Below are 25,686 nucleotides of genomic sequence, written 5' to 3' on the forward strand. Positions count from 1 at the left end.
TGGAAGCTTATGCAAGTCTATGGAAAATACTATGGAAAATACCCAAGGACTGCTGTGCGTGGAACGGGTTTTAATTACAGTTTAAGGAAAATGAACTAAATCCTGCACTCGGGACATTTCTGTTGGAAGTGTCGACAACTTTCAGCGTTTTTTTTTCCTTGGAAAACACCGTCTTGACCAGTCCTCCAGTATTTACTTCTAGATGTAACATTGTTAATGGTTTTAAAATGTAATTATTGTATTTGTAAATTGTACTCATTCCAGTAAGGCTGTATTTTGGCAGTTAGACACTTGAGTTTTAGCATTTTCCCATTCATGAAATGGATGTAATTTAAACTGTGGTATATAAATCTAATAGTAGTACTGTTGAATGGCACAATGCTTACAGAGGTAGATTGCATTTTGTCAATATATACAATTTAAATACGATACCGGTAGCTGTTATGAAGGGGGTGCCTCAGCAAAAGAGAGTTCAGTAGAGCCCACAGGCTGATTTAATTTTCCTTCAGTCCTTAGTACGTCTCACAGCGATCAATAAAAAGCTCAACCTTCAGGTTCAGCTGGTCTAAGTCCAGAAAAATATTGATGGAAAAGTGGAGGTTCCTAGGACAGTCTCCCAGGCAGAAAATATCACTTCTGCAAGGAGCGTTTACTCCAAATTTCCAGCCCCCTGCTCTGTCAGAGCTGCAGATTCCCTGCTGGAATTTCAGCAGCTCTTCCCTGCCCCATGTGTTTTGCAGGGACACGGATGAGGAAGGAAGCACAGAGAGGCTGGGTGCTCACTCTGAGCTCACAGCACCGGCATAAAACCAGTTTTATCCCTTCCTTCCTTTCCTTTCCTTTCCTTTCCTTTCCTTTCCTTTCCTTTCCTTTCCTTTCCTTTCCTTTCCTTTCCTTTCCTTTCCTTTCCTTTCCTTTCCTTTCCTTTCCTTTCCTTTCCTTTCCTTTCCTTTCCTTTCCTTTCCTTTCCTTTCCTTTCCTTTCCTTTCCTTTCCTTTCCTTTCCTTTCCTTTCCTTTCCTTTCCTTTCCTTTCCTTTCCTTTCCTTTCCTTTCCTTTCCTTTCCTTTCCTTTCCTTTCCTTTCCTTTCCTTTCCTTTCCTTTCCTTTCCTTTCCTTTCCTTTCCTTTCCTTTCCTTTCCTTTCCTTTCCTCCCTGGAATTGCAGCCGCACCTGCTTCTCTATTTTAGCGCTCAGGTGGCTCGGAGAGATGGGAAAACACATGGAAGTGCTGGAGAACGGGGGACGAAATATTGTCCCTGTGCACTTTTCCCTGTCCCACTGTGCTCATTCCCGACTCCTGGTGAGAGCTGGTGGCACTCCTGCTGCTGCAGCTGAGTCAAACAGGAGAATTTGGCAATATTGAGAGGGAAAATGAAGGAATCTTTGTGGAATTAAACAGAGATGCACAGGAGCATCCATGGAATGGGGTGCTGGGACTTTGGGAATGTGTAAGATGACAAAAAGTGCTGATTTTACAAGTGTTGCCAGGCTTAGGGTGGTGCATTTTACATTGGAGAGCAGCCTGGGCATGTTGGGAAGGGCTCACGGAGCAGTTTGGTGTAGGAAAAGGGAGATCTGTGCCCATCTGAAAAGAAAAGAAGGAAATGTGGGGATATTTCAGGTGTGAGGCGGCTGCCAGGCTGAGACTGGGGGGTGAGCTGTGAGTTGACAAAAGGCAGCAGCAGGAAAGGAAAAGCACAATTCACTCCTGCAGCTTCCCACACCCTCACAGATTTTGGGAGAGCACTCCCCACTGTTCCACTCCATGAATGATTTCCCCCCTGAACTGGAAATTTGTATAAAGTGTGTAGCTCACCCCTTTCTGACACAGAAATATGGGGCAAACCCCAAGAGTCAGGTCTATGCTGTGTACAATTGTTCCAAACCCATCCTTCCAAAAGAGATCCAGGGCAGAGACCTGAGAAAAAAAAAAAAAAAAAGGATTTATAATGTAAATATTACCAGAAGATAGAGATTTTACTTTATATTTCATTTGAAAGACAAGGTGTTTACATTAGCATTGGGTTTTTTTGAGTGCTTTTTCAACAGAAAAACCCATAACCCAAAGCTCCCAAGCTCATCCCTTTTGAGCTGGTGAACACAACAGAGGTCACTTTTTTTTTGGGATGCAGCCCTTGTGGCCTGGAGAGAGAGAGATGGGAACAGTCTGGGACATTTTGTCCTATTTCTGGGGCGTGTGGGATGTGCCAGCACTGCCAGCCCCACAGGGACACGGCTGCAGCCACTGGCAGGTGACACCAAGCCTGTGACACTGGGACCACAGGAGGAGATTTAGGACAGGTTTTTCCATGCTGCTCTTGCCAGTTTTTGGGCACAGTGTTTAAAACTTGCAGGTTTTTGGGCACAGTGTTTAAAACTTACAGGTTTTTGGGCACAGTTTTTAAAACTTGCAGGTTTTTGGGCACAGTGTTTAAAACTTGAGGGGTTTTGGCAGTGTCTTCTCAGAGTGCCCCGGGGCTTTGTTGGGAGTTTGGTGAGAGCACCTGGCCCCAGAGAGAGGCCTGGAGTGTTCAGGGCACTCAAACTCTGCAGGCTTCACCTCGGTTTTTAGGTGAAAATCGGTGTATTTTCAGGGAATTCACCTGCCTGGGGCTGCCTGGCCACTCGAAGGGAGCAGGGAGGTGAAATGGCAGGGATTTGGTTTCACACAGATCCCAGACTGGTTGGGGTGGGGAGGGATCTTAAAAATCACCCAGAAACCTCCCAGCCTTGGCAGGGACAGCTCCCACTGTCCCAGGCTGCTCCAAACCCATCCAGCCTGGCCTTGGGCACTGCCAGGGATCCAGGGACAGCCACAGCTGCTCTGGGAATTCTATTCCAGGGCCTGCCCACCCTGCCAGGGAACAATTCCTGCAATCCCAAGATCCCATCCAGCCCTGCCCTCTGGCACTGGCAGCCATTCCCTGTGTCCTGTCCCTCCATCCCTTGTCCCCAGTCCCTCTCCAGCTCTCCTGGAGCCCCTTCAGGCCCTGCAAGGGGCTCTGAGCTCTCCCTGGAGCTTCTCCTCTCCAGGTGAGCACCCCCAGCTCTCCCAGCCTGGCTCTTGGAGCATTCCCAGAGGGAAGCACCACAGCTCTGTTTCCCAGCAGGGTTTTTCCAGGTCAGGCTGAGGCTGGAGAAGGAGCTCAGCCCTCTGGCACTGCCCCTGAGCTCAGCAGCACCGGATCCATCCGAGGAAACAGGAGGATAAATAACGCAGGCATTCCATAATAAAAATGTGGATGCATGCACAGAAAGGCTTTAGTTCCCTTCCTTCCACTCACCTTTCCCTTCAGACCTCTCCCCAAGGAATTTTCCCTGGGAATTTGGCAGCCCACACCTGCAGGGTTGAGGTCCTGCTGACAGAGTGGGAGTTTTTCCCCACGGACACCTTCAGACTTGGAATTTTACACGGTGGGAGCAGGAGGTGATTTTTCTGCCACCTTTCTGCTGTTTGGTGCAAACAGTCCCAATTCTCAGCCAGCTCACAGTGCTCCTCACAGGAGACATTTCAGAGCAGTTTCCTGCTTTAACAATATTTCTTAATAACTCTGAAATCTCTCAATTGTAGGAAAACCCAGCAAATAATGAGCTTTTCATTTGGTGTCTGCATTTGTTCATAAATATCACTGCCCTGTTTAAGTCTTCTTTTTGCTGTCATTTGGTATTTCAGTTAAATTCATTTGTCTTCACTCTGCTCTTCCAGATTTTATCTATCATTTTTTAAGACCTAAGTGGGAAAAATCCCTGGAAGTTTCTGTTGGAATGCCATCCCTTTTTAGCCAGGCAAAGCAGGCCTGTGCTGCTCTCCAAGATTCCTCCAGCAGGAGCATCCTAAAAAAAAGAGTCACCGCCTCTTTCTCCCAGCAAGAGCATTTTTCAATGGCTGGAGTGCACTGAAAAGGTGACAGATTTTTAATTTACCTAAGAGAGAATCAAACTTTCCCCCCCTCCCCCATTTTGTTGCTTTTATATGAAAATATCTTCATTTTGAAGCTTGTCATGACCAAAATAAGCAACATCACCCTGTTGTACTTTCCTGGTTAGAAATTACCGCCTCAAAGATTTCATTTCATAGCCAGAATTCTTCTGTTCCTCTTTCCCTCACCATTTCCCAAGGAAATGAATCCGTGTAGAGCTGGGGAGGTTTTATGATAATCAGGATTATTCCAGTCAGGATTTTAATTCTTGTTTCACTGCGAGGAAAAGGTTTGCAGGAATACTCCCTGCTCCTTCCTGGCTTCCCTTGTCCCTCTAGGAGGGATGGTGCTGCTGGCAGTGGTTCTTGGAACCACAAATGGATGGCGGGGATTCTCTTCCAAGGTTTGGATAAGCAGGATGTGGTGGAACACACCAGATCCCAGCAGGGCTTTTGGGATCCCTCATTCCTCATCCCAGGTTTTCTGGGGAAACGGGAATTGCTGTGGGTGTGCTGTCCCTGTGTTGGGGCAGGAAGGGGGTTTTTCACTCCCAAATGTTGTAAGGTTGTTGAAATCCCCTGGATGCTTGGGTGACATAAAACAAAGGGAGATGTGTGGTGGTTTGAGGCAGGAATTGAGCCGGGATGTGCCAGGAAGCTCCCAGGGCTGGCAGGAGAAGGGCCCAGGATGTGGGACAAGCCCAGTGTGACCCCCCCAGCAGTGAATCAAATCTCCCCAGGTATCACCCTGGGCCATTGAATGAACTCCCTCGTGTATAAAATGTTTATAAATATTTGTGGATGAAGATACACAGGTCTATTTTTAAGATTTAAGTTAAATAAGTTAATGAATGGCTGGCCTTTCCTGCCTAAACGTGCAATGAGATATATTATACCTTCAGTCCACGATGGCCTAGGTTCTGCTTAGTCTGTGATGAAAACTTTGCTGCTTTCCTACTCTTCTCAGAGAAAAAAAAAATAAACTATAAAAGACGTACAGGTTTGTTGCACAGGGACTACTGCAGCGAAGCTTTGTATTTGACCACTGGTAATATGAATGTGTTGTATTGACTTGTTGAAGATAATCATGAAACAACATATTTTAAATGTTACTTGCCTTATAGATTAGAGTACGACTATGTGGATATCATTTTTGTAAATACTGTTTTTTATAAATGTCTCTCCTCCATCCTCCCCGTCACCCATTTCACCGACTCTCAAATATGCAATTATTTACCATGCAGAGCGTTGTGACAAAGAAATCCCCACATCAGAACAAAGTTTATTCATTCTATACATAAGAAACACACAAAATACCCAACTGAGTTGCAATTTAAATGTGATTATTATTATTTTTTTCCTTGAAAATAAACAAAAAATGGTAAAACATTTCTTTTACTGAGCGAGTTTTGATTCCACGTGCGGGAGCAACCGGAGGAGTGGGCAGAGGGATTGGAGGCTGGCCCAAAAAAGGACTTCTTGTCCCAAAAAAGGGTCCCTGTTCCAAAAACCATCATTCCTGATGGAGTTATGTGCAGTGTCCCAGCAAGGGAACGGCTTGAGGGCGGCGTGTGGGGACACACGAGGATCCACAGGGACCGTGGGGACATGAGGGATGTGGGGACATGAGGGATGTGGGGACATGAGGGATGTGGGGACGTGAGGGATGTGGGGACATGAGGGATGTGGGACACGAGGGATGTGGGACACGAGGGATGTGGGGAGATGAGGGATGTGGGGACGTGAGGGATGTGGGACACGAGGGATGTGGGACACGAGGGATGTGGGGAGATGAGGGATGTGGGGACACAAGGGATGTGGGACACGAGGGATGTGGGGACATGAGGGATGTGGGGACATGAGGGATGTGGGGACATGAGGGATGTGGGACACGAGGGATGTGGGGACATGAGGGATGTGGGACATGAGGGATGTGGGGACATGAGGGATGTGGGGACATGAGGGATGTGGAGACATGAGGGATGTGGGGACATGAGGGATGTGGGGACATGAGGGATGTGGGACATGAGGGATGTGGGGACATGAGGGATGTGGGGACATGAGGGATGTGGGGACATGAGGGATGTGGGACATGAGGGATGTGGGGTTGGGGGACCCATGGAAGCCATGGGGACACTTCAGGGCTGTAGGGACACGGGAGGTCTGTGTGGATCCACAGGGATCACGGGAATCTCTGTGGGACATGGGGACATTTGGGGTGGCCGTGGGGACCTGAGGAGGTCACAGGGACCCTCAGGAGAGGGAGCTTGTGGGGACATTTGGATGGGGCCACCTGGAATCTTTAGGTTCCTTTAGGAATCTTTAGGTGGAATTCTTTAGGGGACATCTGGGAGCTGCAGGGACCTGGGCAGGCTGTGGGGACAAGTTATGGGATCATGCAGGGACCTGTGGGAGCTGTGGGGACACAGAGGGACCTGTGGGGACACAGAGGGACCTGTGGGAGCTGTGGGGACACAGAGGGACCTGTGGGGACACAGAGGGACCTGTGGGAGCTGTGGGGACACAGAGGGACCTGTGGGAGCTGTAGGGATACATGGGATCCATGGGAACCGCTGGGGACTGTGAAGGAATACAGAGACCTGTGGAAAACACGGGGACATGTGAGGGAACCTGTGGGGACACCAGGGACTATAGGAATATGTGGAAGCCATGGGGACACACCGGGAGCTGTGGGAACGATGGAGAACCGTGGGAGCCGCAGGAACAGTCAGCCGTGAGGGTGGGAATGCCGGGGGCCGGGAATGTGCTGGGATGGAGGCCGGGAATGTGGCGGGATGAAGGCCGGGAATGCGGGGGGATAAAAGCCGGGAATGCGGGGGGATGGAGGCCGGGAATGCCGAAGATGGAAGCCGGGAATGTGGCGGGATAGAGGCCCGGAATGCGGGAGATGGAAGCCGGGAATGCGGGGGGATAAAAGCCGGGAATGTGACGGGATGGAGGCGGAGCGGGAATGCGGCGGGCGGGCCCCTCTGCCGGCACCGCCTCCCCCCCTCAGCTGAGGGCGATGGAGGGCGGCGAAACTCCCAGCGAGCCCGGCCCGGGTGGGTCTCGATTGCCCCTCCAGAAACCCTTCAGCGCTGGGATTTTTTCCCCTGATAAAGCCGAGCTTTGCCTGGCAGGGCCTGGCGGGCGCTTCCCGGTGGCGGCGGTGGATGAGATCCTGAGGGAAGTGCTGGGGAGCGCCCTGAGGGAGCAGCGCTACGAGCCGGGGCCGTGCCGGGAGGCGGCCAAGGACATCGCCGAGGTGGGACATTTGCCCATGGGGTGCTCCAAATATCCCCCCAAAAGCCCGATAAAGTGTACGATGAAGGCTGGGGGTGGCTGTCGAGATGCCGACAAGGGTTGCTCAGCTGGGAGTACCGAGGTGTAGGAGTTAATACATAGATTTACAGACTGGTTTGGGTGAGGAGGGGCCTCAAAGCCCACCCAGAGCCACCCCAGCCATGGCAGGGACAGCTCCCACTGTCCCAGGCTGCTCCAAACCCATCCAGCCTGGCCTTGGGCACTGCCAGGGATCCAGGGACAGCCCCAGCTGCTCTGGGAATTCTATCCCAGCCCTTTCTCACCCTCCCAGGCAACAATTCCTTCCCAATATCCCATCCAGCCCTGCCCTCTTTGTCAGCGTAATACCATCCCCTTTCCCCTGCTGTAAATCCATCCCCATCTTTGATCGCACAAGGAGTAAATCTGTTTTTCCCCGCAGGTTGTGAAGGCGCGGGTGAAAGCGCTGCAGGTGCCCAGGTACAAGATCGTGGTGGTGGCTCACATCGGGCAGCTGGGCCAGCAGAGCCTGCAGATCAGCAGCAGGTGCCTCTGGGACCCCCACACTGACACCTTCTCCTCCTACGTGTTCAAGAACACCTCGCTTTTTGCTGTGGCAAACGTCTATGGTGTGTATTTTGAGTAGGGAGGTGGTGGAGTTTAGCAGCAGGAGAAATGGATATTCAGCCTAACTCTTCCCTTTTCTGTTGAAAATATCTGTGGAAGACCAAGGTACTCTCACCTGCTTTACAACATAAGCCTTTGGGCAAATGGAATAAGGGTCTTTCCCAGAGTTTTCTCTGGGGAGTGACTTTCTAAGGTGCAGTTTTGCAGCTGATTGCTGCTTGCAGAACTTGCCCTGTCGGGGAAATATGTTCAGAATATTCCCTGTAAGTAATATTTTCCCTGTTCTCCTCCAGGAAACCTTCCTGGAGTAGGAAATAAACGGAATTTTAAGTTTTTCCTGCCTGGTTTTGGGGCTGGTGCTGATGGTTCTAAGTCTCTCCTGTTGCAGCCGTCCCCTGCTGAGGTGGGGTCTGGCTGACCTTGCTCTGAATCTGAAACCAGACTTTTTGCCACCCCTATTTCTCTGCTGAAACCTGCTGTTAGATTTTCCTGAGTCAGAGAACAAATCTACCACAAATTGCTTATTTTATTACATTTTAGGTGCAAAGCTGAAACCCAGAACAGTAGTTAGTTGGGTAGAAACACTTCATGTACTCATGACTGAAAGTTTAACCCACTGTAAACACTGTGAAATGCAGACAACCTGAAGCCACTTGCTGGTGTGCCCTGTGACATTTAACACCCAAAAAGCTACAATTAAAGAACACAACTGAAAGGATTGTGGTTTATATCATGATTGTTTTAATCCCTGGGAGCTGTGACACGGAGCTGTTGCCTTTCAGCACAGGGAGCTGATCTCTGCCCTGCTGCAGCCCACGTTGCAGCAGGATGTGGTGAGCAGCTTGGCTGCCTCTCGCTTGTTTAGCACAGAGATTTTGCTGGTGTTTTGCGAGTCTTGCTCAGGTTTGACATCCTGGGGCTCTTCGCTGTGGATCCCCAGCCTCGGCTCTGGCTGTGATGAGAAGTCAGCATCACCCTCGTCCTCGTGTGGGAAATGCTGGGGGTTTTCACTCTCTGCCACAGGAAAATGAGAAGTTAAAAGTCATGGGAAGATGAGTAATTTATGTTTTTTATCTTTACTAGAAAGACCAAGCTGCAGCCAGGGAGCTGAGTGTTACCCTCTGATGTGAGCAGCACGTCACAGACTCCTCACTGTGCGGGACAATCTGTGATCAACATACTAAAAACGAATCATTTAGGGATTTCTCTTGAGGAGTGTCCTGTGTTGCCTTGAGTCTTACACTGAGATATTTGATTCTCCAGGAAAAACTGAGATTTGATGTGTCAGAAGCTCTTGACCAGCACGTTAAGCAGGACCTGGGGGCTTCCTGAATTGCAGGTGTTGTATTAAGGCATCAGCTACGCCAGAGTTCTGGGTGTTCCCATGGAAATTACAATCCAGCTGCAGTTGAAACACCTCAATTTCAACAGCTGGGCCTAGTGCAGTCTGTAAAGGTGTAGCAGCTCTCACTTTTTAAAAGCAAGTTTCTTCAACAGATTCTGGGGAGGGGATTGCCCATGTTACTGCTTTTGTATTTGTTTAAAGCTGCTGCTACAAGAGAATTTGCCCAAATTGCAGATTTAGGAAGTGCAGAAAGCCTCTGTTGCTGTCACCTGCCTCAGTTATTTTCTTGTTCTCTATTTATTTTAATCTGTCAGAGTACAGATTTCTAACTGCCCATGTAATGGTTGAATTTTCTGACTGTCAAATCAAAATTTTCTGAGTATCAAGAAACGTGCTGAGAAGCATAAATATACACAAAAGCACGGGAAGGTGCTTAAATTGCAGAGTGGAAACTCAACATGCTCTAATTACAAAGTTTTAGAACATTTCTGGTTTCTAGTGGGGAAACTGAAGACCACAGTAAGACACTTGCACTGACTTCAGCAAAACTTGTCACTGCCACTAGAAATGTGATGGCAGAGAGATTTTCTTGCCTTGAATCCCGTTCCTCAGGTGAGCTTGGAAAACCCTGGTCTAAATTCTTATTCTTTAGCGAAATAGCCCAGGAAGCTGAGCCAGGGAAGCTGCAGGGAGAGGGAACACGAGGAGCCGCAGCTCTTGGCTGGCTCTCCCGGCACGGCCCGAGCTGCAGGGCTGGAGCTGTGGGCATTGAGGGCAGCCTAAGGGGATGTGCTGCTTCCCAATGCCCTGGGATCCCCTGGGATGCCCTGGGATGCCCTGGGATGCCCTGGATCCAGGTGCAGCAGGCAGGGAAGAGCCTGGGGTGCTGCAGCCGGTACTCACCGCGCAGGCCGTGCTGCTCAGGGAGGTTCCTCTTCCAGCGCGAGCCGCCGCAGGTGAACACCACGGCTCTGATGAAATCTCTGCCACAGAGCCTCACCTTGTTGCCTTCCCCTTCCCCTTCCCGTGCCAGCAGCAGGAGGATGAGGCAGCCCAGTGCCAGCAGCGTGCCCCTCATACTGCCAGCGTGGTGCTTTCCCAGCTGGGCAGAAGGGATCCAGTGGGGAATTCTGCTGGAGCCTTCCCATTTATACCGACGGTCTGTCCACTCCACTGAGTACCAGCTCGCTCTGAGGGTGGTGATGTTTGCTGAAAACAAATAAACTGCTTGTTCCTGGTCGTGTTTGAAGTGCTTTGGGATCTCAGTCAGGTTAAATTAAAGATTTCTGAAGTCTACGGAGCTGCTTTACTGGAAAGAGCTGAGGTGTAACACGTTTATGGGGTATGGATTAGGTGGATGCTGTTAATGTGTGTTCTGCCAGGAAAAAAGGGTGTTTGTGACATGGATTCTACTTAATGGGTTTGGTGTCTGTGTCCCCTACACACCTGATGCCCAGTCCTGATGGGGGTCATCTTCTGTTGGTGACCCCAAAGAAAAATGGAATGAACTCCTTCCCATGCTCCTTTCCACTCCCCCAGCTTGTTTACAGCTAAACCGTGGATGCTTGTGGGGAAAACCCTGGCAGGGCCAAGCACTGCTGAGAAAATCCACCCCCGAGGGGGTTTGTGACAGGTATTGGTATCCCAGCCAGGATTCTCTGCTCTGGGAGCAGAAGTTCATTGGTTCCTAATGTTGGCTTCAGTGTATCTAAGTTTCTATAAAAAAAAAATCCTTGCACTAAAATGCCTGTAGGAGGGAATTTCTCAATTATATTGTCAGAAATTCCATATTTAAGGACAAAATACACGAGGAACTTGGGAGATCTTGAGCCCTTCCTAGCACCACAAGGATTTTCCAGCACCATAATGTTACAGGTAATTAATTTTCACTGTGTGCAGGGTGGGTTATAGAAAGCTTGTTTTTTAGCAGTAAGCAAACAGTCATGGGCATGAATGGAAAATATAGGGTGTATTTTGGTCAGATTTATAATAATGATTAACAAATGATTCACCTTAACGAGTTTCTTTTCTTTGAAACACACCAAGATGAATTTTATGTCAGGGGGAAGTTTGCATGTCCCCTGTCAGATGTGCAGCACACAGAAGGAAGTGGATGTTAATGCAGCACAAATGATCCTTAATTCAGTGATGTGTTTGAGTGCTGGGTGTTTATTGTCAGGATAATGAGAGAGGCTGGATGTTCTGCATCTATAAAATACACCTTTCCATACGTAATGTGCTCAGCAGCAGGGCTACAACTTGTGCTCAATCACCCCTCTGGAGATGCTCCCTATTTCCTGTGGGCAGGAAGTACCTGGAAATCCTCCAGCTGGGTAATTTTTTTTGTTTCTTCTGCTCTGCCCCCCAAAAAAGCCAGTCTAGGCAGCCAAACACTGCCTGCTTTCAACCCAAGGAGAAAAGAGCATGGGAGGAAAAGCAGGAAGGGATAAAGGCCCCAGGAGAAAAGACTATGGAGACCTTTCCATGGTCAGGATTCCAGAGAAAGCCATCCATGTGTGAACACTCCTGCAAGGAGAGGACTTCCAGGAGGACACTGAGGGCATTTGGAAGAAGTTTCTAAGCAGTGCAGCCTCAAAGAGAAACTTTATTGATTAAAAAAGGATAACTGATTTATGTTCATACTACAGCAAGTGTTTCCTGAAGGAGAAGGGATATCAGCTGCTGTTAAACAGCTCCAGCAGGAGCAACAATGTCACACAAGGAACCAACCTGGAAAAGAAGAGGAAAAAGAGCTGATTCTTCCTTGGAATTCCTGATTCTTCTTTGGAATTCTGTTAATGCTGGAAAACAGCACAGTTGCATTTGTGCTGTCACGTTTGGCAGCATGCAAACGTTCCTCTTGTTTCTAAAGGAAATTAATTCCCAGTGGTGTGGCAGCAGGAGAGCAGGAGCCAGCACCTTTTAACCTGGTTCTGGGATTGTGATCCCACCTATTCCAGTATCCCCTGGCTGGGTGGTGTTTCCCAGAATTGCCTGGCTGAGGAATGAGCCCTACCTGCTCTGTGCTGGGGACAGCCAGGTTGTGCAGCTGCCACACCCCCACCTGGCCACTGCTGTCCCCCAGGAGCAGGCACTCGGCGTTCCTGGCAAACAGGATGGAGCTGAGATTCCCTTCGGGGATGGCAGCACAGGAGAACACCGGCTGGAAGCTGCAATCCAGAAATTAATGGGTGCCATGCATTTATCAGCTGAAAAACTGCACGTTTCGCTTCTGGGTTATCTCAAAAATTGGGAAGTGAGGCGGTGCTTGGTTTGGGCTCTGCCACAAGAAAAATCCCAGCTGCTGTTAACTAAGAGATCCTGCTTGCCTAAAATCTGTCCTATCCTGGAGAATGGTGGGTAATATTTTTATTAGATGAGTAATTTGCAGGATGTGGCAGGGCTCTGGATCCACCAGGGCTTCACACTGTCAGTAACACCAAACCCTGAGCAGCTGGACAAGGTCACAGGTAACTGAGTCATCTCAACTTCAGACCATCCAATCTTTACCAAAGTAGCTCGGTTTTGTTATTTTTCCTTTTAACTCTGCCACAATTTCTGCAGAAAAAGGGCAGTTTTGCACTTTGTCAGCTCCATGAGGCATCCAGCTCCTTCTCTTCTAACCCCAAATCTCTGGTAACCACCACCTGCTTTTACACCACGAGTATTTCAAAACGCAGTGGTTTGAGCAAGCCACGTGTGGAGCTGTAACGATGTGATAAAAACACTGATGAGGTAACGATGTGTGACAATTCAAATTTCAGACTCTGCCTTGAGAAGGGTCATTACTCACATGCTGACACTCAGATCCCAAAACTCCACCCTCCTCTCGTTCACCGCCACGAAGATGAAGGCGGATTTTGGAGCCCACTTGATGTCGTGAACAAAAGCTGTGACAGAAGTGAAGGTTAAAAGGGGGGTGAAGGAATCCCGGTGCCACAAAAGGATGCTCCAGTCTGCAGAGCAGCTGAGGAACATGTCTGTGCTGGAGGGATTCCAGGCAACTTTGTACACAGGGCCCTGTTTGGAGAGAAGCAAACCAGAACTTGGTGTTGCTGTAGGGCTACAGAATCTATTCCAGAGCTACCCAGCCTTCCTCCCACAGGTAAGACTATTTAATTCTATAGGACAATCAGATTTCTGATTGCTGTCTTAAAATAGAGCCAGAGCTAAAGCTTTAAACCAGTTTACAGTCCCAGTTTTAATAAATATCCTGACAGCATAGAAAATAATCCTGTAAAACTGTGATGCTTTATGCTATGGGAATTCATTCCTAATATAGGAGAAATTTAGGATTCTTTTGTTGCACACATTCCCTAAATATAAACAAAGAAACTGTTACTTTTTTTACAGTGTGTCACTCACCTTGTGGCCTCTGTAAGTCCCCAGAATCTGCTCCTTGCCTGAGCAAGAGCAGCAGTGGATGTGGCCCTCTTCTGTTCCAACAAGAAAAATATCAGAATCCTGAAAGAAAGGGAAAAGTAGCCTAGGTTGGATGAATTTCTCACTGCTGCAGAAATCATCCAGGGCTGGATGAGTTCAGAGCCCAGGAGGAGCTCCTGTGAGCAGTGGCTGAAGTGGAACCACAACGTTGCACATCTGCTGGGTGTGTTCACAACATGCTGGGGCTTGAAGATCTTGGATTTTCAGCAATCCATGTGGAAAACACATGAATTCTTGGAGTGCTCTGTGGAGGAATGTCCCAGTTTAGGGCAAATTAGGGAGGAAAACTCCAAAGGAAGTACTTAGCTGGCTGAAGAGAAGCTCAGCTGGGTCCTGGATGTGGGAGGTGTTGAACAGATTCTCCCAGCCAGTGCCCAAGGAAATGTCAGTAATGTGGCTGGAAGGACAGGGCTTGTTTCACCTTTTCACCTATTTGGGGTAAATCTTAGTAGCTTGAAAGCAATTTATTTCAAAATTAATATGATTTTAATAGCAGTGCCAAGTCCCTGGCTGGTTCCCACTAAAGCAGCTCCAGCTGAGCATCCCACCAGTGCTGCAGAGCTTTCCTGGCTAACACTTCAGCCAGGATGGGCTTTCTGAGCCTACCTCTGGATGGAAGTCAAAGCACATCCCAGCTGCCTGTTGTGATATGGGAGCTTCACTTTTCCTTTCTCTCTCACCTGGTAATTTTTTCTTCCCGCTTTGTGTTCTCTTGATTTTCATCACATCTGTGCAAAGAACAGGAGGTTTTGTCAAAAGGCTGTGAGGAACTGGTGCTGCTTTGGGATGGCCAGCAGCTCTGGCCACAGAAGTGCCACAGAACTGTCACAGAATCCACAGAAGTGTTTTGTGGGATAACTGGTGTAAAGGATGGCAGCTGGAACCAAAGGGAGAGGTTTCAGGTGCTCACCAAAGCAATCCAGCCTTTGCTGGATGAACCACTGGGTCACTCGCCCATCTCCCGAGATGCACATCAGCCTCTCTTTTTTGTCACCTCTGTCCTGTTGCACCCACCTCAGCTGCCACACAGGACCTTTGTGTTTATTTAGGGATGCACTGGCACACAAAAAAATACACGTGGTTAATCACAGATCAGCAAAGACAAGACAATGTGTTTGAAAAATAATTAAGCTTCCGCTTTATAACAAGTGTTAAGTCTTATAACAGAAATGTTTAGCTCTTCTTTTAAAGAAATGGGCTGGCCATTGGTTGTTTTCTCCAGGAAAATGTTTCTTTTATTAAACATGCTTGATAATCAGTTTCAGGGCACTGTTTATGTGCTTGCACCATGAAATCAGTCTGCACCTTGCAGGAGAGTGCCTGAGACCTGGGGAGCTGCCCTTAGGGCAGGTGCTTCCCTCATCACCACCCATCCCCTCTCTCATTTTCTTCATAATTCCTGCTCACCCCTCACTTATTCTGATATTCTCTCCATTTTTGGAGAGATTTCCATTTTTGAAGAGGGATCAGAGAGAAAGCACCAAAAGCTACCACTGGTCTCCATAAGGATTTTATTATCCAGGGCTGGGTTGTCCTAGTCAGGACAGAGAATATAAATTATAGCTGGGGGTAAAGAGCTGCAATTGCTTAAAGGGTGAGGGAGTGTCACTGCCTTGTTGCCCCTTCCCAAAGTTTGCCTCCATAATTGTAATTTGCCTCTGGCTGGTTTTAAAAGGATCCCTTTTCAGATGGATCAGCAGAGGTGTAAACATCTACCAAATTCCCTTTTTTACTGCCAGCACTGGGAGAAGTTAAGAGTAAATAATTGTATTTCCAAGGCCAATCAGAGGGTGTGAGGAGCTGCCAGCCTGAACTGCTGTCCAGCAGTTACATCTATCAAATTCCCTCTTTTACTGCCAGCATTGGGAGAAGTTAAGAGTAAATAATTGTATTTCCAAGGCCAATCAGAGGGTGTGAGGAGCTGCCAGGCTGACCTGCTGTCCAGCAGCGCCGCGTCCCTCCGGCTCCGCACGTCGTAGATGGCCACGCGTCCATTTGCCATCCCAACAGCCAAGAGATTGGGCCTTGCCAGGGAAAAATCCACAGCTGTGACACCGTGCTCGCAGCGGAAAATGCGCTCTGGCCACTGCCCAGGATAGAAACACAGCGAGGCTGTCAGCTGGGTTATTATTTACCTCTCTGTTCTTAACTCTGAGCCCTAAATGTCTGCTGGGAAACTCAAGTGGTGGTGGCCACAGTGAGCAGAAATGATCCTCTCTTCTGACTGGCTTTGTGTGTTTCTTGCTACAACTGATAAAATTGGGAAAAAGTGCAGAAATGTGACACTGGAAATTAAGTTAGGTAGGGTTGCTCCAAACCAAATACCTAAAAGTGTCTATGGTGACAGCAGAGAATCATGAGAGTATTTGGTGTGGTAAAGACGCATCAAAGATTTGACTCTGCCTGGTTTAAATTAGTCTAATACAGTTTTGGCCATGAGAAGTTTGTAGTAGAAATCAAACTGAAATGTTGTCATTTACAGCAATCGGAATTTTTTTTACTGGGATAGTTTGTAACTCAGATTTCCAAATAGTTGGTTTTTTTTTAATGGCTGGTTTTAAAAGGATCCCTTTTCAGATGGATCTGCAGAGGTGTAAATGTTACATCTATGAAATTTCCTCTTTTATTGCTAGTGTTGGGAGAAGTTAAAGAGTAAATAATTGTAGTTCAAAGGCAAATAAAGCAGAAATTGTCCAGAGAAAAGCAGATTGCAGGAAAAGCAAACAAAGGGGCTCGTTACCATGGGGTTCTTCAGTGACCAACAGCAAGCCAGGCCTTTCTTCTTGAGAGAAACAAACTCTCTGTACCCAACTGCCAGGAGATCCTGCAAGCACAGAGCAACAGCAATATCTCAGATCCTCTTGGAGCTCAGCAGGGAAATTCCAAAGGCACCTTTCTGTCAGGGTGAAGTCTGGAATTAAAAAATTTCTGTCCTATGCAGGGAGGAACAGGAGATACATTGTTCTAGAATCATATTTTTGTGTGCATTGTTTAATGGAGCACAGAAGAATACATCTCATTTTTTTTCTCATCAGGTTTAGCTGTAAAAGAAGCTTCAGAGAACACCTCAAACTCCTGGCTTTTAGCTTTCCACAGGGAATTCCCTTCATTCCTTTCCATAGGCAGAAATAAAACCCAGCAGCAAGTCTTTAGCCTTCATCTCTGTTAATTTTTCCTTTTCTTTCACTCAACAAGTAGTTTGTGAAAGTCACATTTTAAAGGTAGCTGATTGTTTCTGTATTCTAAGACTGAACTCTCTAAAAGTATCTAACTTTTTAATATCTGGAGATTTGGTGCACTAAAAATATGGAATGGTTTTATTTTCTTTCTTTTTTTTCCCCTCATTGGGTTTCTGTTTCTCACCCTCAGCTGCTTTCTACCTCTCTTCCATTCATTATTTTTGTTTAATAAGTGAGTTCTGTTGGGAAAACAGAACTTTACATGACCAGATTAAAGGAGCTTTGGCTTCTGTGCTGTTATTGTGCATCTTACCCATAAATTTTGAAGAATTCTGCTTTGTTGGGAGGTTCCTGTTAGAGACAAAGACGTGGTGTCTACACTACCACAAATAAACTCTTATCAGTGACAATAAAGTTTAGCAGGAGGGGTTAAATTTCAATTTTAGAGCAGACAAACATCTATTAAAATTGCTGTTCAGGGTAAACTGGAGCAATTAATGGAATTCTGGGCCAATTAAATCCGTGATGATCCATGTGTAGGGCAAGCCTAGTGCAGCCTGTAGATGAAAGCTTTCATCTTTTTCTGTAGAAGAGCAGCAAGAGGGATTGGATCCACCTCTGAGATCCCTCCCAGCAAAGCAGCCCAGAACCAGGAGTTTCTTGGCAGCAGCAGCTGCTGGTCCCAGTTTGTGAGTGGCTCAGGGAGGATTTGTGCACTCACAGGGTTTGTTTTGTTCCAAGCCATGCTGCTCACGCTGTGGCCGCTGGTTAAATCACACCTGTACGACCACAGCTGCTCCAGCCTGGGACCTGCATCTTCTGCTGGGCTTTCATCTGCTTCTGATGCTTCCTCCTGCTTCTCCTCATCCTCTTCCTCCTCCTCGTCCTCCTCATCCTCCTCTGCCTCAGTGTCTGAGGTAATGACAGGTTCTGAAACGCACGGGTGTGGAATCTGAGTAGGAACATTTCACTTACTCTAATTATTCACACCAAGGGAAAAATTTACCCTTTCAGCAAATAGTTTGCAGGAATAACCAAAAAAAAAAGTTTAAATTTGAGGAATTGAGATATCCTAACTTGTAAAACTGTGACTAAAATTGGAAGCTGGATTGGGCTGGAGCGAGCCAGCTCTGCTGCAGGTGGGTTTAGCTACCCAGCCAAAAGTGAGGAATTTCTGTGGAAAATGAGGAATTTTTGGCTGGAAAGAGGAACTGAGCAAGGAACAAACCTATGAGGACAGGAATCTGCCGATAAACTGCGAGTTTGGGTTGAAAAATGTTCTCCATTAGAATCCTCTCCATGACAACTAAATCCTGCTGCAGGTTTGCTGAGGTTAAGATGGTTTCTGAATGGCATTCCTTCTCCTCGTGGCTCCTGGCAGGAACAGCAGGCTCTGCAATGATCATGGAAAAAGTTGGATCACAGAATCATGGGATACTCCAAGTTGGAATGGATCCACAAGGATCATAGAGTCCAACAGGCCCATGCTGCTTGATAAGAGATAAATGGGATAAAATTTCACACAATAAAATCAAGGGATGAGAATTCTCCACTTGCAAAAAGCAGAGAATTCAAAATAATACTTTCACTAAGATTTTTTGTTTCTTGCTAGAATTTTCTTTTCTTATAATTTTATCATCTTAGCTTCTTTTCTATAATTTTCTTATCTTTTTCAGATACTTCTGGAATTTTTCACAAGTGGTGTTTTGCTTCTACTTTTTTTAAGTGAGTACCATCAAACCTCATCCCTGAGTATTTGTCTTTATTTAAGATCATTTCTGATGGCAGTGTGCAGAGAAGGGCAGCCCTGTCCAAGATTCTTTTAGAAAACTCTCTTGCAGGTTCCAGGCAGCGTTTTTTTAGGAAGTTTTCCCCACAAATCCCAGGGATGGGTCTGGTTTAGGAGGATGAAAACAAATGGAAAATGTTACCTCTGGCAGAAGGGACAGGCACAGCCTGAGTGTGCTCTTCAGCTGTGGGAGATTTGCTGCTTTGCCCTGCTGGAGCTCTGGGTTCTTCTGTCTCTGTAGGTTCTGAGGCATTCAGGGAATGATCCAAATCCCAGGAAGTCACCATCATCCCTGGGAATGAATTTCCCACTCACACAGGGCTCGTGTTTTGGTCCATTACTGCAAGGAGCTCCCCACACCCCAACTCCTGGGCTGGGGGGCTTTGGAACCAGCTCTGCTTCCAAAGATGTTGACATTTGAACTGATGTTTTTGATTCCATATTTTAATTTCATCTTTTAAGTGTTATCTTTTACAAATTTACAGATAAGGTGGCCTGTGTTTAATAAGAATCATTAAAAGAAGATAAAATAACTTTAAAGTTCTTGGTGTGGTGTGACTGCTGCAGCTCCATCAGGGTTTTTTGGGGGTTTGAGCACCCAAAATTTGCCTTGATGTGCTCAGGGGTCGGAATGAGCCCTGCTATTGCTCCAGCCACACAAAAAAAGTGGCAAATAGCTTTTCAAAACAGATGGTGATCTACTTTTGGGGTTCATTCCCTCATTTTAGGAAAAGTGTTTGGGATAGCATTCCCCATTTTTTATTTTATTTTATTTTTTGCCTTTTACACACAAAAGCAACATTCTCTGGGAGCATTAATAACAATTTTATTGCAATGGATTCAGTGTTCCAGCACTAAATTCAAGATTTAGGAGGGGCAGAAAAGGCCACCACAACCCACATTGTCCTGTCTGAACTGAAAGCTCTGGAATTTGAGGAAACACCTCCTGCTTAGAGCTGGAAGTAAAAAATTCCCTTTTCTCAGTTTCCTGCCCTGGTTTACCTTTCTCTGCCACGGTGATTGTCTCACATTGCATTTCCTTGTTTTTGGCAGCTCCAGAGAAGGTTTGCACTATTTTTTCTTCAAAGTACTCACTGCCAATTTTAGCCTTGCAAATCTCTGTATAAATCTTATTCCTCTCCCTGGAAAACAAAGGAAACACTGGCTGGGGACTCCCTGGAAAAATTGTGCCTGGAATTCTCAGTGTCTTTAACAAGGAGTTGATCAGGGGAGGTTTTTCCATGGCTTAAATTTCCTGCTTTTTGGATTGCTGGATGCTATTTCAGCCTTGGTGTCATTCAGCAGCTCTTTCTGATCTTTGTGGTGCTGTTCTAGAACAGGAACAGCCCAAAAAAAAGCAAATTTCCCTCTTCCAGCTGCCTGTGAACTTTGGGGGAATTCAGAGCTCTCATCACTTGGGAGTGAAAGGCAGAGCATCAAGAGACAAAAAGGAAACTTCTCCTTTTCTACTTCAGCATTTCCACCAAAGTTTTGGCAGTCCAGGATAATCAAGGGGAGCTGCCTGCTATGTTTAACTCTTCTTAATTAATATTATATTATTATTAATATTAATTAATTAGAAGCTACACACAAGAATCAATGCAGCAGTTTGAAATGTCTTCCTGTTTTCATGAAAATCAAATTATCACCCTCCTCCAGCCCTGGGTTTTCCTAACCTGCCGTCATTTTTCAGTGGAAGGGAGGAAGAATTTCAGTGAGAACACGGAGCTGTGAGAAATGGAGGTTTTGTTCTCAGAGGAATGGGTGCCAGCTGACTTACAGAACTCTCACAGCTTCCTCTGCCTCCGTGGACACCAGAGCAGTCGGCAGATCCAACATCCAGAGCGTGTCTGTCTCTGACAGGAAAATATCCACCCTCTGCTCCAGCTCCGCTTCCGTCGGGGCTGCTTCCCCCTCCTCCCGCACAGCTGGAAAAACCAGGGCAACAAACAACACCTTGGCTGCTCTAAATTCATGGGGAAATTAATTCTGGAAGTGCTGGAAGGCCCTGGGCTGGCTCAGGGTCTTACAAAGCCCAGAATATATAACTTTATATATTAAATTTCTAATTTTTGGGTGCATTCCTTACCAGACAAGCTCAAAGCTGGGTCTTGTTGAGGTTCTGTTTCATCTAAGCCAGACTTGGTTGGTGATGTGCTGCTTCCATGTGTCCTTCAGGAACAAGAAACAAGCAGAAATTGTCTCAAAAAACTACAAAAAGTGTTTCTTTTCTGAAGGTACTTTGTATTTTTAAGTCATTTTTTTAATGTATATTTGATCCTGGTTGATTGTCCCCTGGGATTGTCCTTGGGAACAGCCAGCATGGAAACATGGCCAAAAAAAGCCATCTCTTCCTCTCAGAAATCAATGGTTACAATTGTAATTATAGATTGGAAATAATTACAATTATTCCTTGCCTTTTGCTAATGCTGTGGCTCAGGATTTTTTGTTTAAAACACCAATAATTGTTTACATTCTTTGCACGATTTAATTGAGTTTGTCAGCCCCAAGTCTTTGTTTTTTTTCCCTCTGTGCTGGAGCTTTGCAAATCAAAGTGTGGTGAAACGTAATTTACGAGTTTCAACTCCAAATTATTTTGTTTAAGAGCATTTTTGGAGATGGATGCACATAATCACACAGAGGTAACTTGCTTAAATATTATTAAAGCCTAGAATTCTTATTATGTTAAACATATTTTGATAGATTAACTGATATTTTTAATGTTTTTAGTTCAATATTTTGGTTTATATATTTCTTTTTTTTTTTTTTTGCATAAAGGGCTGTCTGCACTTAGTAAATATCACTAAAACAGATAAAACAATTTAAAATAAAACTTTTCTTGCCTGGGCACAGCAGCGTTTGGGTCTGGCTGGAACAGGGGATGGGGTGTCACGTTCTTCCCTTCTTCATCAAAAACCTGAAGAAAAATTGAAATAATCAGGATCATTTCCTTGTGTTCCCACCCAAGGAATAGGGAGAGCACTTGGAAAGGTTCTGCATTCCTGTTCTCCTGCAGGGATCAGCTCCAGTTTGCTGGGATTCTTTGGGAAAAGCCACATTCCCGTCACTGTCAGACCCACTTCTGCTCCTCCCTGTGGCTTTTCCAGCTCATTTATTCCACAACGAGCACCAAGGGTGAATTATTGATTCTGATTAATCCAGTCCAATTAACAGGGCAGCCAAATAAATCAGATGAGCAATTACACATCTTTTTCAGGAAGGTCTGAAAGGCTCTTAAATGATTCCCAGGTTAGGTTTGGGGAATATTCTGGATTTGGGGTGAGGACAGGAGCTGCTCCAGTAACAAATCTTGGATTAGAAATGTGAATTATTCCCAATCTGGGGCTGCCCCATCCCTGGAAGTGTCCAAGGCCAGCTTGGAGCACCCTGGGGTGGTGGGAGCTCCCTGCCCTTGGGAATGGGATGAGCTTGGAAGTGTAATCCAGCCATTCCAGGGCTCCACTCTTCTTCCCACCTTTCCCAACCCAACCATTCCAGGGCTCCACTCTTCTTCCCACCTTTCCCAACCCAACCATTCCAGGGTTTCTGTGATCCTTCCCTCAGGTGGATTTGAGGCTTTTCCCACTTTCCCCAACCCAACCATTCCAGGGTTTCTGTGATCCTTCCTGTAGAAGGATTTGGGGCTCTTCCCACTTTCCCCAACCCAACCATTCCAGGGTTTCTGTGATCCTTCCTGTAGGAGGATTTGGGGCTCTTCCCACTTTTCCCAACCATTCCAGGGCTGTCTGGTTCTTCCCCCAGGTGGATTTGGGGCTTTTCCCACTTTTCCCAACCCAACCATTCCAGGGTTTCTGTGATCCTTTCCACCTTTCCCAACCCAACCATTCCAGGGTTTCTGTGATCCTTCCTGTAGGAGGATTTGGGGCTTTTCCCACTTTTCCCAACCATTCCAGGGCTGTCTGGTTCTTCCCCCAGGTGGATTTGGGGCTTTTCCCACTTTTCCCAACCCAACCATTCCAGGGTTCCTGTGATCCTTTCCACCTTTCCCAACCCAACCATTCCAGAGTTTGTCATCCTTCCTGTAGGAGGATTTGGGGCTCTTCCCACTTTTCCCAACCATTCCAGGGCTCTCTGGTTCTTCCCCCATGTGGATTTGGGGCTTTTCCCACTTTTCCCAACCCAACCATTCCAGAGTTTCTGTGATCCTTCCCACCTTTTCCAACCCAACCATTCCAGGGTTTCTGTGATCCTTCCTGCAGGAGGATTTGGGGCTTTTCCCACTTTTCCCAACCATTCCAGGGCTCTCTGGTTCTTCCCCCAGGTGGATTTGGGGCTTTTCCCACTTTTCCCAACCCAACCATTCCAGGGTTTCTGTGATCCTTCCCACCTTTCCCTACCCAACCATTCCAGAGTTTGTCATCCTTCCTGTAGGAGGATTTGGGGCTTTTCCCACTTTTCCCAACCATTCCAGGGCTCTCTGGTTCTTCCCTCAGGTGGATTTGGGGCTTTTTCCACCTTTTCCAACCCAACCATTCCAGGGTTCCTGTGATCCTTCCCACCTTTCCCAACCCAACCATTCCAGAGTTTGTCATCCTTCCTGTAGGAGGATTTGGGGCTTTTCCCACTTTCCCCAACCCAACCATTCCAGGGTTTCTGTGATCCTTTCCACCTTTCCCAACCCAACCATTCCAGGGTTTCTGTGATCCTTCCTGCAGGAGGATTTGGGGCTCTTCCCACTTTTCCCAACCATTCCAGGGCTCTCTGGTTCTTCCCCCAGGTGGATTTGGGGCTTTTCCCACCTTTCCCAACTCAACCATTCCAGGGTTTCTGTGATCCTTCCCACCTTTCCCAACCCAACCATTCCAGAGTTTCTGTGATCCTTCCCTCGGGTGGATTTGAGGCTTTTCCCACTTTTCCCAACCCAACCATTCCAGAGTTTCTGTGATCCTTCCCTCGGGTGGATTTGAGGCTTTTCCCACTTTTCCCAACCCAACCATTCCAGAGTTTCTGTGATCCTTTCCACCTTTCCCAACCCAACCATTCCAGGGTTTCTGTGATCCTTCCTGCAGGAGGATTTGGGGCTCTTCCCACTTTTCCCAACCATTCCAGGGTTTCTGTGATCCTTCCCTCAGGTGTGTTTGGAGATTTTCCCACTTTTCCCCAGGATGTCCCAGGGACCATCTCACCTGCACAGCTCCCTGACTGCCCACCAGGACCCCTCTCCGTGTGGGTTTTCCCTGGAAAACCCTGGAAGTTCTCCGGGAATTCGGGGCTTTGGTGGCTCCAGCATATCCAGCTGCTGCCCTGGAATCACCACATTATAATATTTATATTTATGAAATATCAAATTAATACTAAAGGTTTGACTGTTTATTGCAATTCCCAATTTATTACAATTGATTCTATATTCCCAAATATTTTAAAGGATGCAAACCATTCAGAAGAAAGGATTTTTACCATTTCTAATGTATTATAACTTACTATTAGCAATTATTTGAAAGGATTTTAACCATTTATAATAAAAGATTCTTACAATTTCTAATGCATTATAATTGATTCTATATTCCCAAATATTTTAAAGGATGCAAACCATTCATAAGAAAGGATTTTTACCATTTCTTATATATTATAACTTATTATTACCAGTTATTTGAAAGGATTTTAACCATTTATAACCATTTATAATGAAGGATTTTTACCATTTTTAATGTATAATAATTTATTACAAAATACCAATTATTGTAAGGGATTTTAACCATTTACAACCATTTATAACAAAGGATTGTTACTATTTCCAATATATTATAATTTACTATAAAATACCAATTATTTGAAAGGATTTTAGCCATTTATAATAAAGGATTTTTATAATGTATAATATATTGCAAATTATTTTAGGCTGTATAAACCCCTTTGTAATCAATATAATAATATAATAAATAATAATAATAAATAAGGATTTAAAACATTAATTTATTTATCATAAATTATTATATATTATGACATATTATAGAATGTCATGTGTTACATATTGTAATTTATTATGTATTACCAATTATTTTAAGGGATGTAAACCATTTATAATACAAGATTGTGGGATTGTGGCCCTTTATTGATTATAATTTATCATACATTATAATTCATTATATATTAATAATTATTTCAAAGGACTTAAACCATTTATAAGAAAGGACTGCAGCCATTTATTATAATTTATTTTATATCATAATTACATATTACCAATTGTTTTAAAGGATTTCCACCATTTATAAAAAGGGCTTTTGACTATTTTTTATAACTTCTTATGCCTTATAATTTATTATAGAATATAATTTATTATAGAATATAATTTAGTACATATCACAATTCAAATTTAGTATATCTTACAATTCATTATCTATTACCCATTAATTTAAATATGTAAACCATTTATAATAAAGGTGCTTTACCATTGATTTATTATGGCTTAAAATAGAATATAATTTATTACATATTTTAATTCATTAAATGTTACCCTTTATTTTGAGGGATGTAAACCATTTATCATTAAGAATTTTGGCCATTTATATAATTTATTATTACAGAATATAATTTATTATATATTATTATGCAGAACTGAGTATTTTAAGGGATATAATCCATTTATAATAAAGGAAATTTTCCCAATCATTAATCATAATTAATGATCTATTACAATTGAGTCCCTACTATAATTTATCATCTATTCCCAGGCATTTCAAAGGTTTTGAAGCCTTTTAATTTCAATAACGTTGGAGTTTTAGGCCGATCCGGTCTCACTCACGGCGGAGGCCGCGGCCCAGCGGGGCCCGGCATGGCGTCGCACCGTTACCATGGCAACACCTCCCAAGACGCGGCGCGGTGATTGGCCGCCAGCAAGGGCGCTGCCGATTGGTCGCTAACGGCGCGCGGGCCGCGCTGTGCTCGCGGCCGCAGCCCCGGGCCGTCCCCGGGCCCCGGTTCGGGTCCCGCCCCCGCCCCGTGTCACCGAACCAGCGCTGTCCGCGCCCGCCGCGACACCGCCCCGCCGGCGCCTCGGCCTTCCCGCGGGGCTGCAGCGCCTCGCTCGGGGGGGAATCACCCCTGAGTCAGCAAAGTCGCGCCCGCCGGGTTCTTTCGGCA

At 45.9% G+C, this 25,686-nt stretch overlaps 3 protein-coding genes across 4 annotated transcripts; 1 reads left to right on the top strand and 2 right to left on the bottom strand.

Moving 5' to 3' along the window:
- The first annotated feature begins 6,939 nt into the window (after positions 1 to 6,939).
- On the top strand, positions 6,940 to 8,525 carry DYNLT5 (dynein light chain Tctex-type family member 5). Of its 2 annotated transcripts, XM_058842917.1 has the most exons (3): positions 6,940 to 6,982; positions 7,061 to 7,185; positions 7,645 to 8,525. In XM_058842917.1, exons 1-3 carry the CDS (start codon positions 6,946 to 6,948, stop codon positions 7,846 to 7,848), a joined length of 366 nt encoding a protein of 121 aa, XP_058698900.1. In that variant the 5' UTR covers positions 6,940 to 6,945; the 3' UTR covers positions 7,849 to 8,525. The 2 variants fall into 2 exon arrangements, with proteins under 2 accessions (XP_058698900.1, XP_058698898.1); XM_058842915.1 differs by having other exon boundaries at positions 6,942 to 7,185.
- Positions 8,526 to 8,607: 82 nt separating this feature from the next.
- INSL5 (insulin like 5) lies at positions 8,608 to 11,238 on the bottom strand. The gene is made up of 3 exons (XM_058843167.1): positions 11,187 to 11,238; positions 10,078 to 10,383; positions 8,608 to 8,843 (listed from the first exon to the last, which is right to left on the bottom strand). The coding sequence occupies exons 2-3, from the start codon at positions 10,250 to 10,252 to the stop codon at positions 8,608 to 8,610; spliced, it is 411 nt and encodes a 136-aa protein (XP_058699150.1). The 5' UTR covers positions 10,253 to 10,383; positions 11,187 to 11,238.
- Positions 11,239 to 11,767: 529 nt separating this feature from the next.
- DNAI4 (dynein axonemal intermediate chain 4) lies at positions 11,768 to 25,430 on the bottom strand. Its single transcript, XM_058843373.1, has 17 exons — positions 25,349 to 25,430; positions 23,733 to 23,850; positions 21,429 to 21,502; positions 20,675 to 20,757; positions 20,366 to 20,513; positions 19,588 to 19,727; positions 18,728 to 18,877; positions 18,025 to 18,189; positions 17,518 to 17,726; positions 16,358 to 16,441; positions 15,552 to 15,703; positions 14,528 to 14,673; positions 14,224 to 14,345; positions 13,540 to 13,638; positions 12,968 to 13,194; positions 12,191 to 12,344; positions 11,768 to 11,904 (listed from the first exon to the last, which is right to left on the bottom strand). Exons 1-17 carry the CDS (start codon positions 25,378 to 25,380, stop codon positions 11,860 to 11,862), a joined length of 2,148 nt encoding a protein of 715 aa, XP_058699356.1. The 5' UTR covers positions 25,381 to 25,430; the 3' UTR covers positions 11,768 to 11,859.
- Between the last annotated feature and the right edge of the window lie 256 nt (positions 25,431 to 25,686).

The sequence above is a fragment of the Poecile atricapillus genome, chromosome 7 (assembly GCF_030490865.1).
Source record: "Poecile atricapillus isolate bPoeAtr1 chromosome 7, bPoeAtr1.hap1, whole genome shotgun sequence".
NCBI classification, from domain to species: domain Eukaryota; kingdom Metazoa; phylum Chordata; class Aves; order Passeriformes; family Paridae; genus Poecile; species Poecile atricapillus.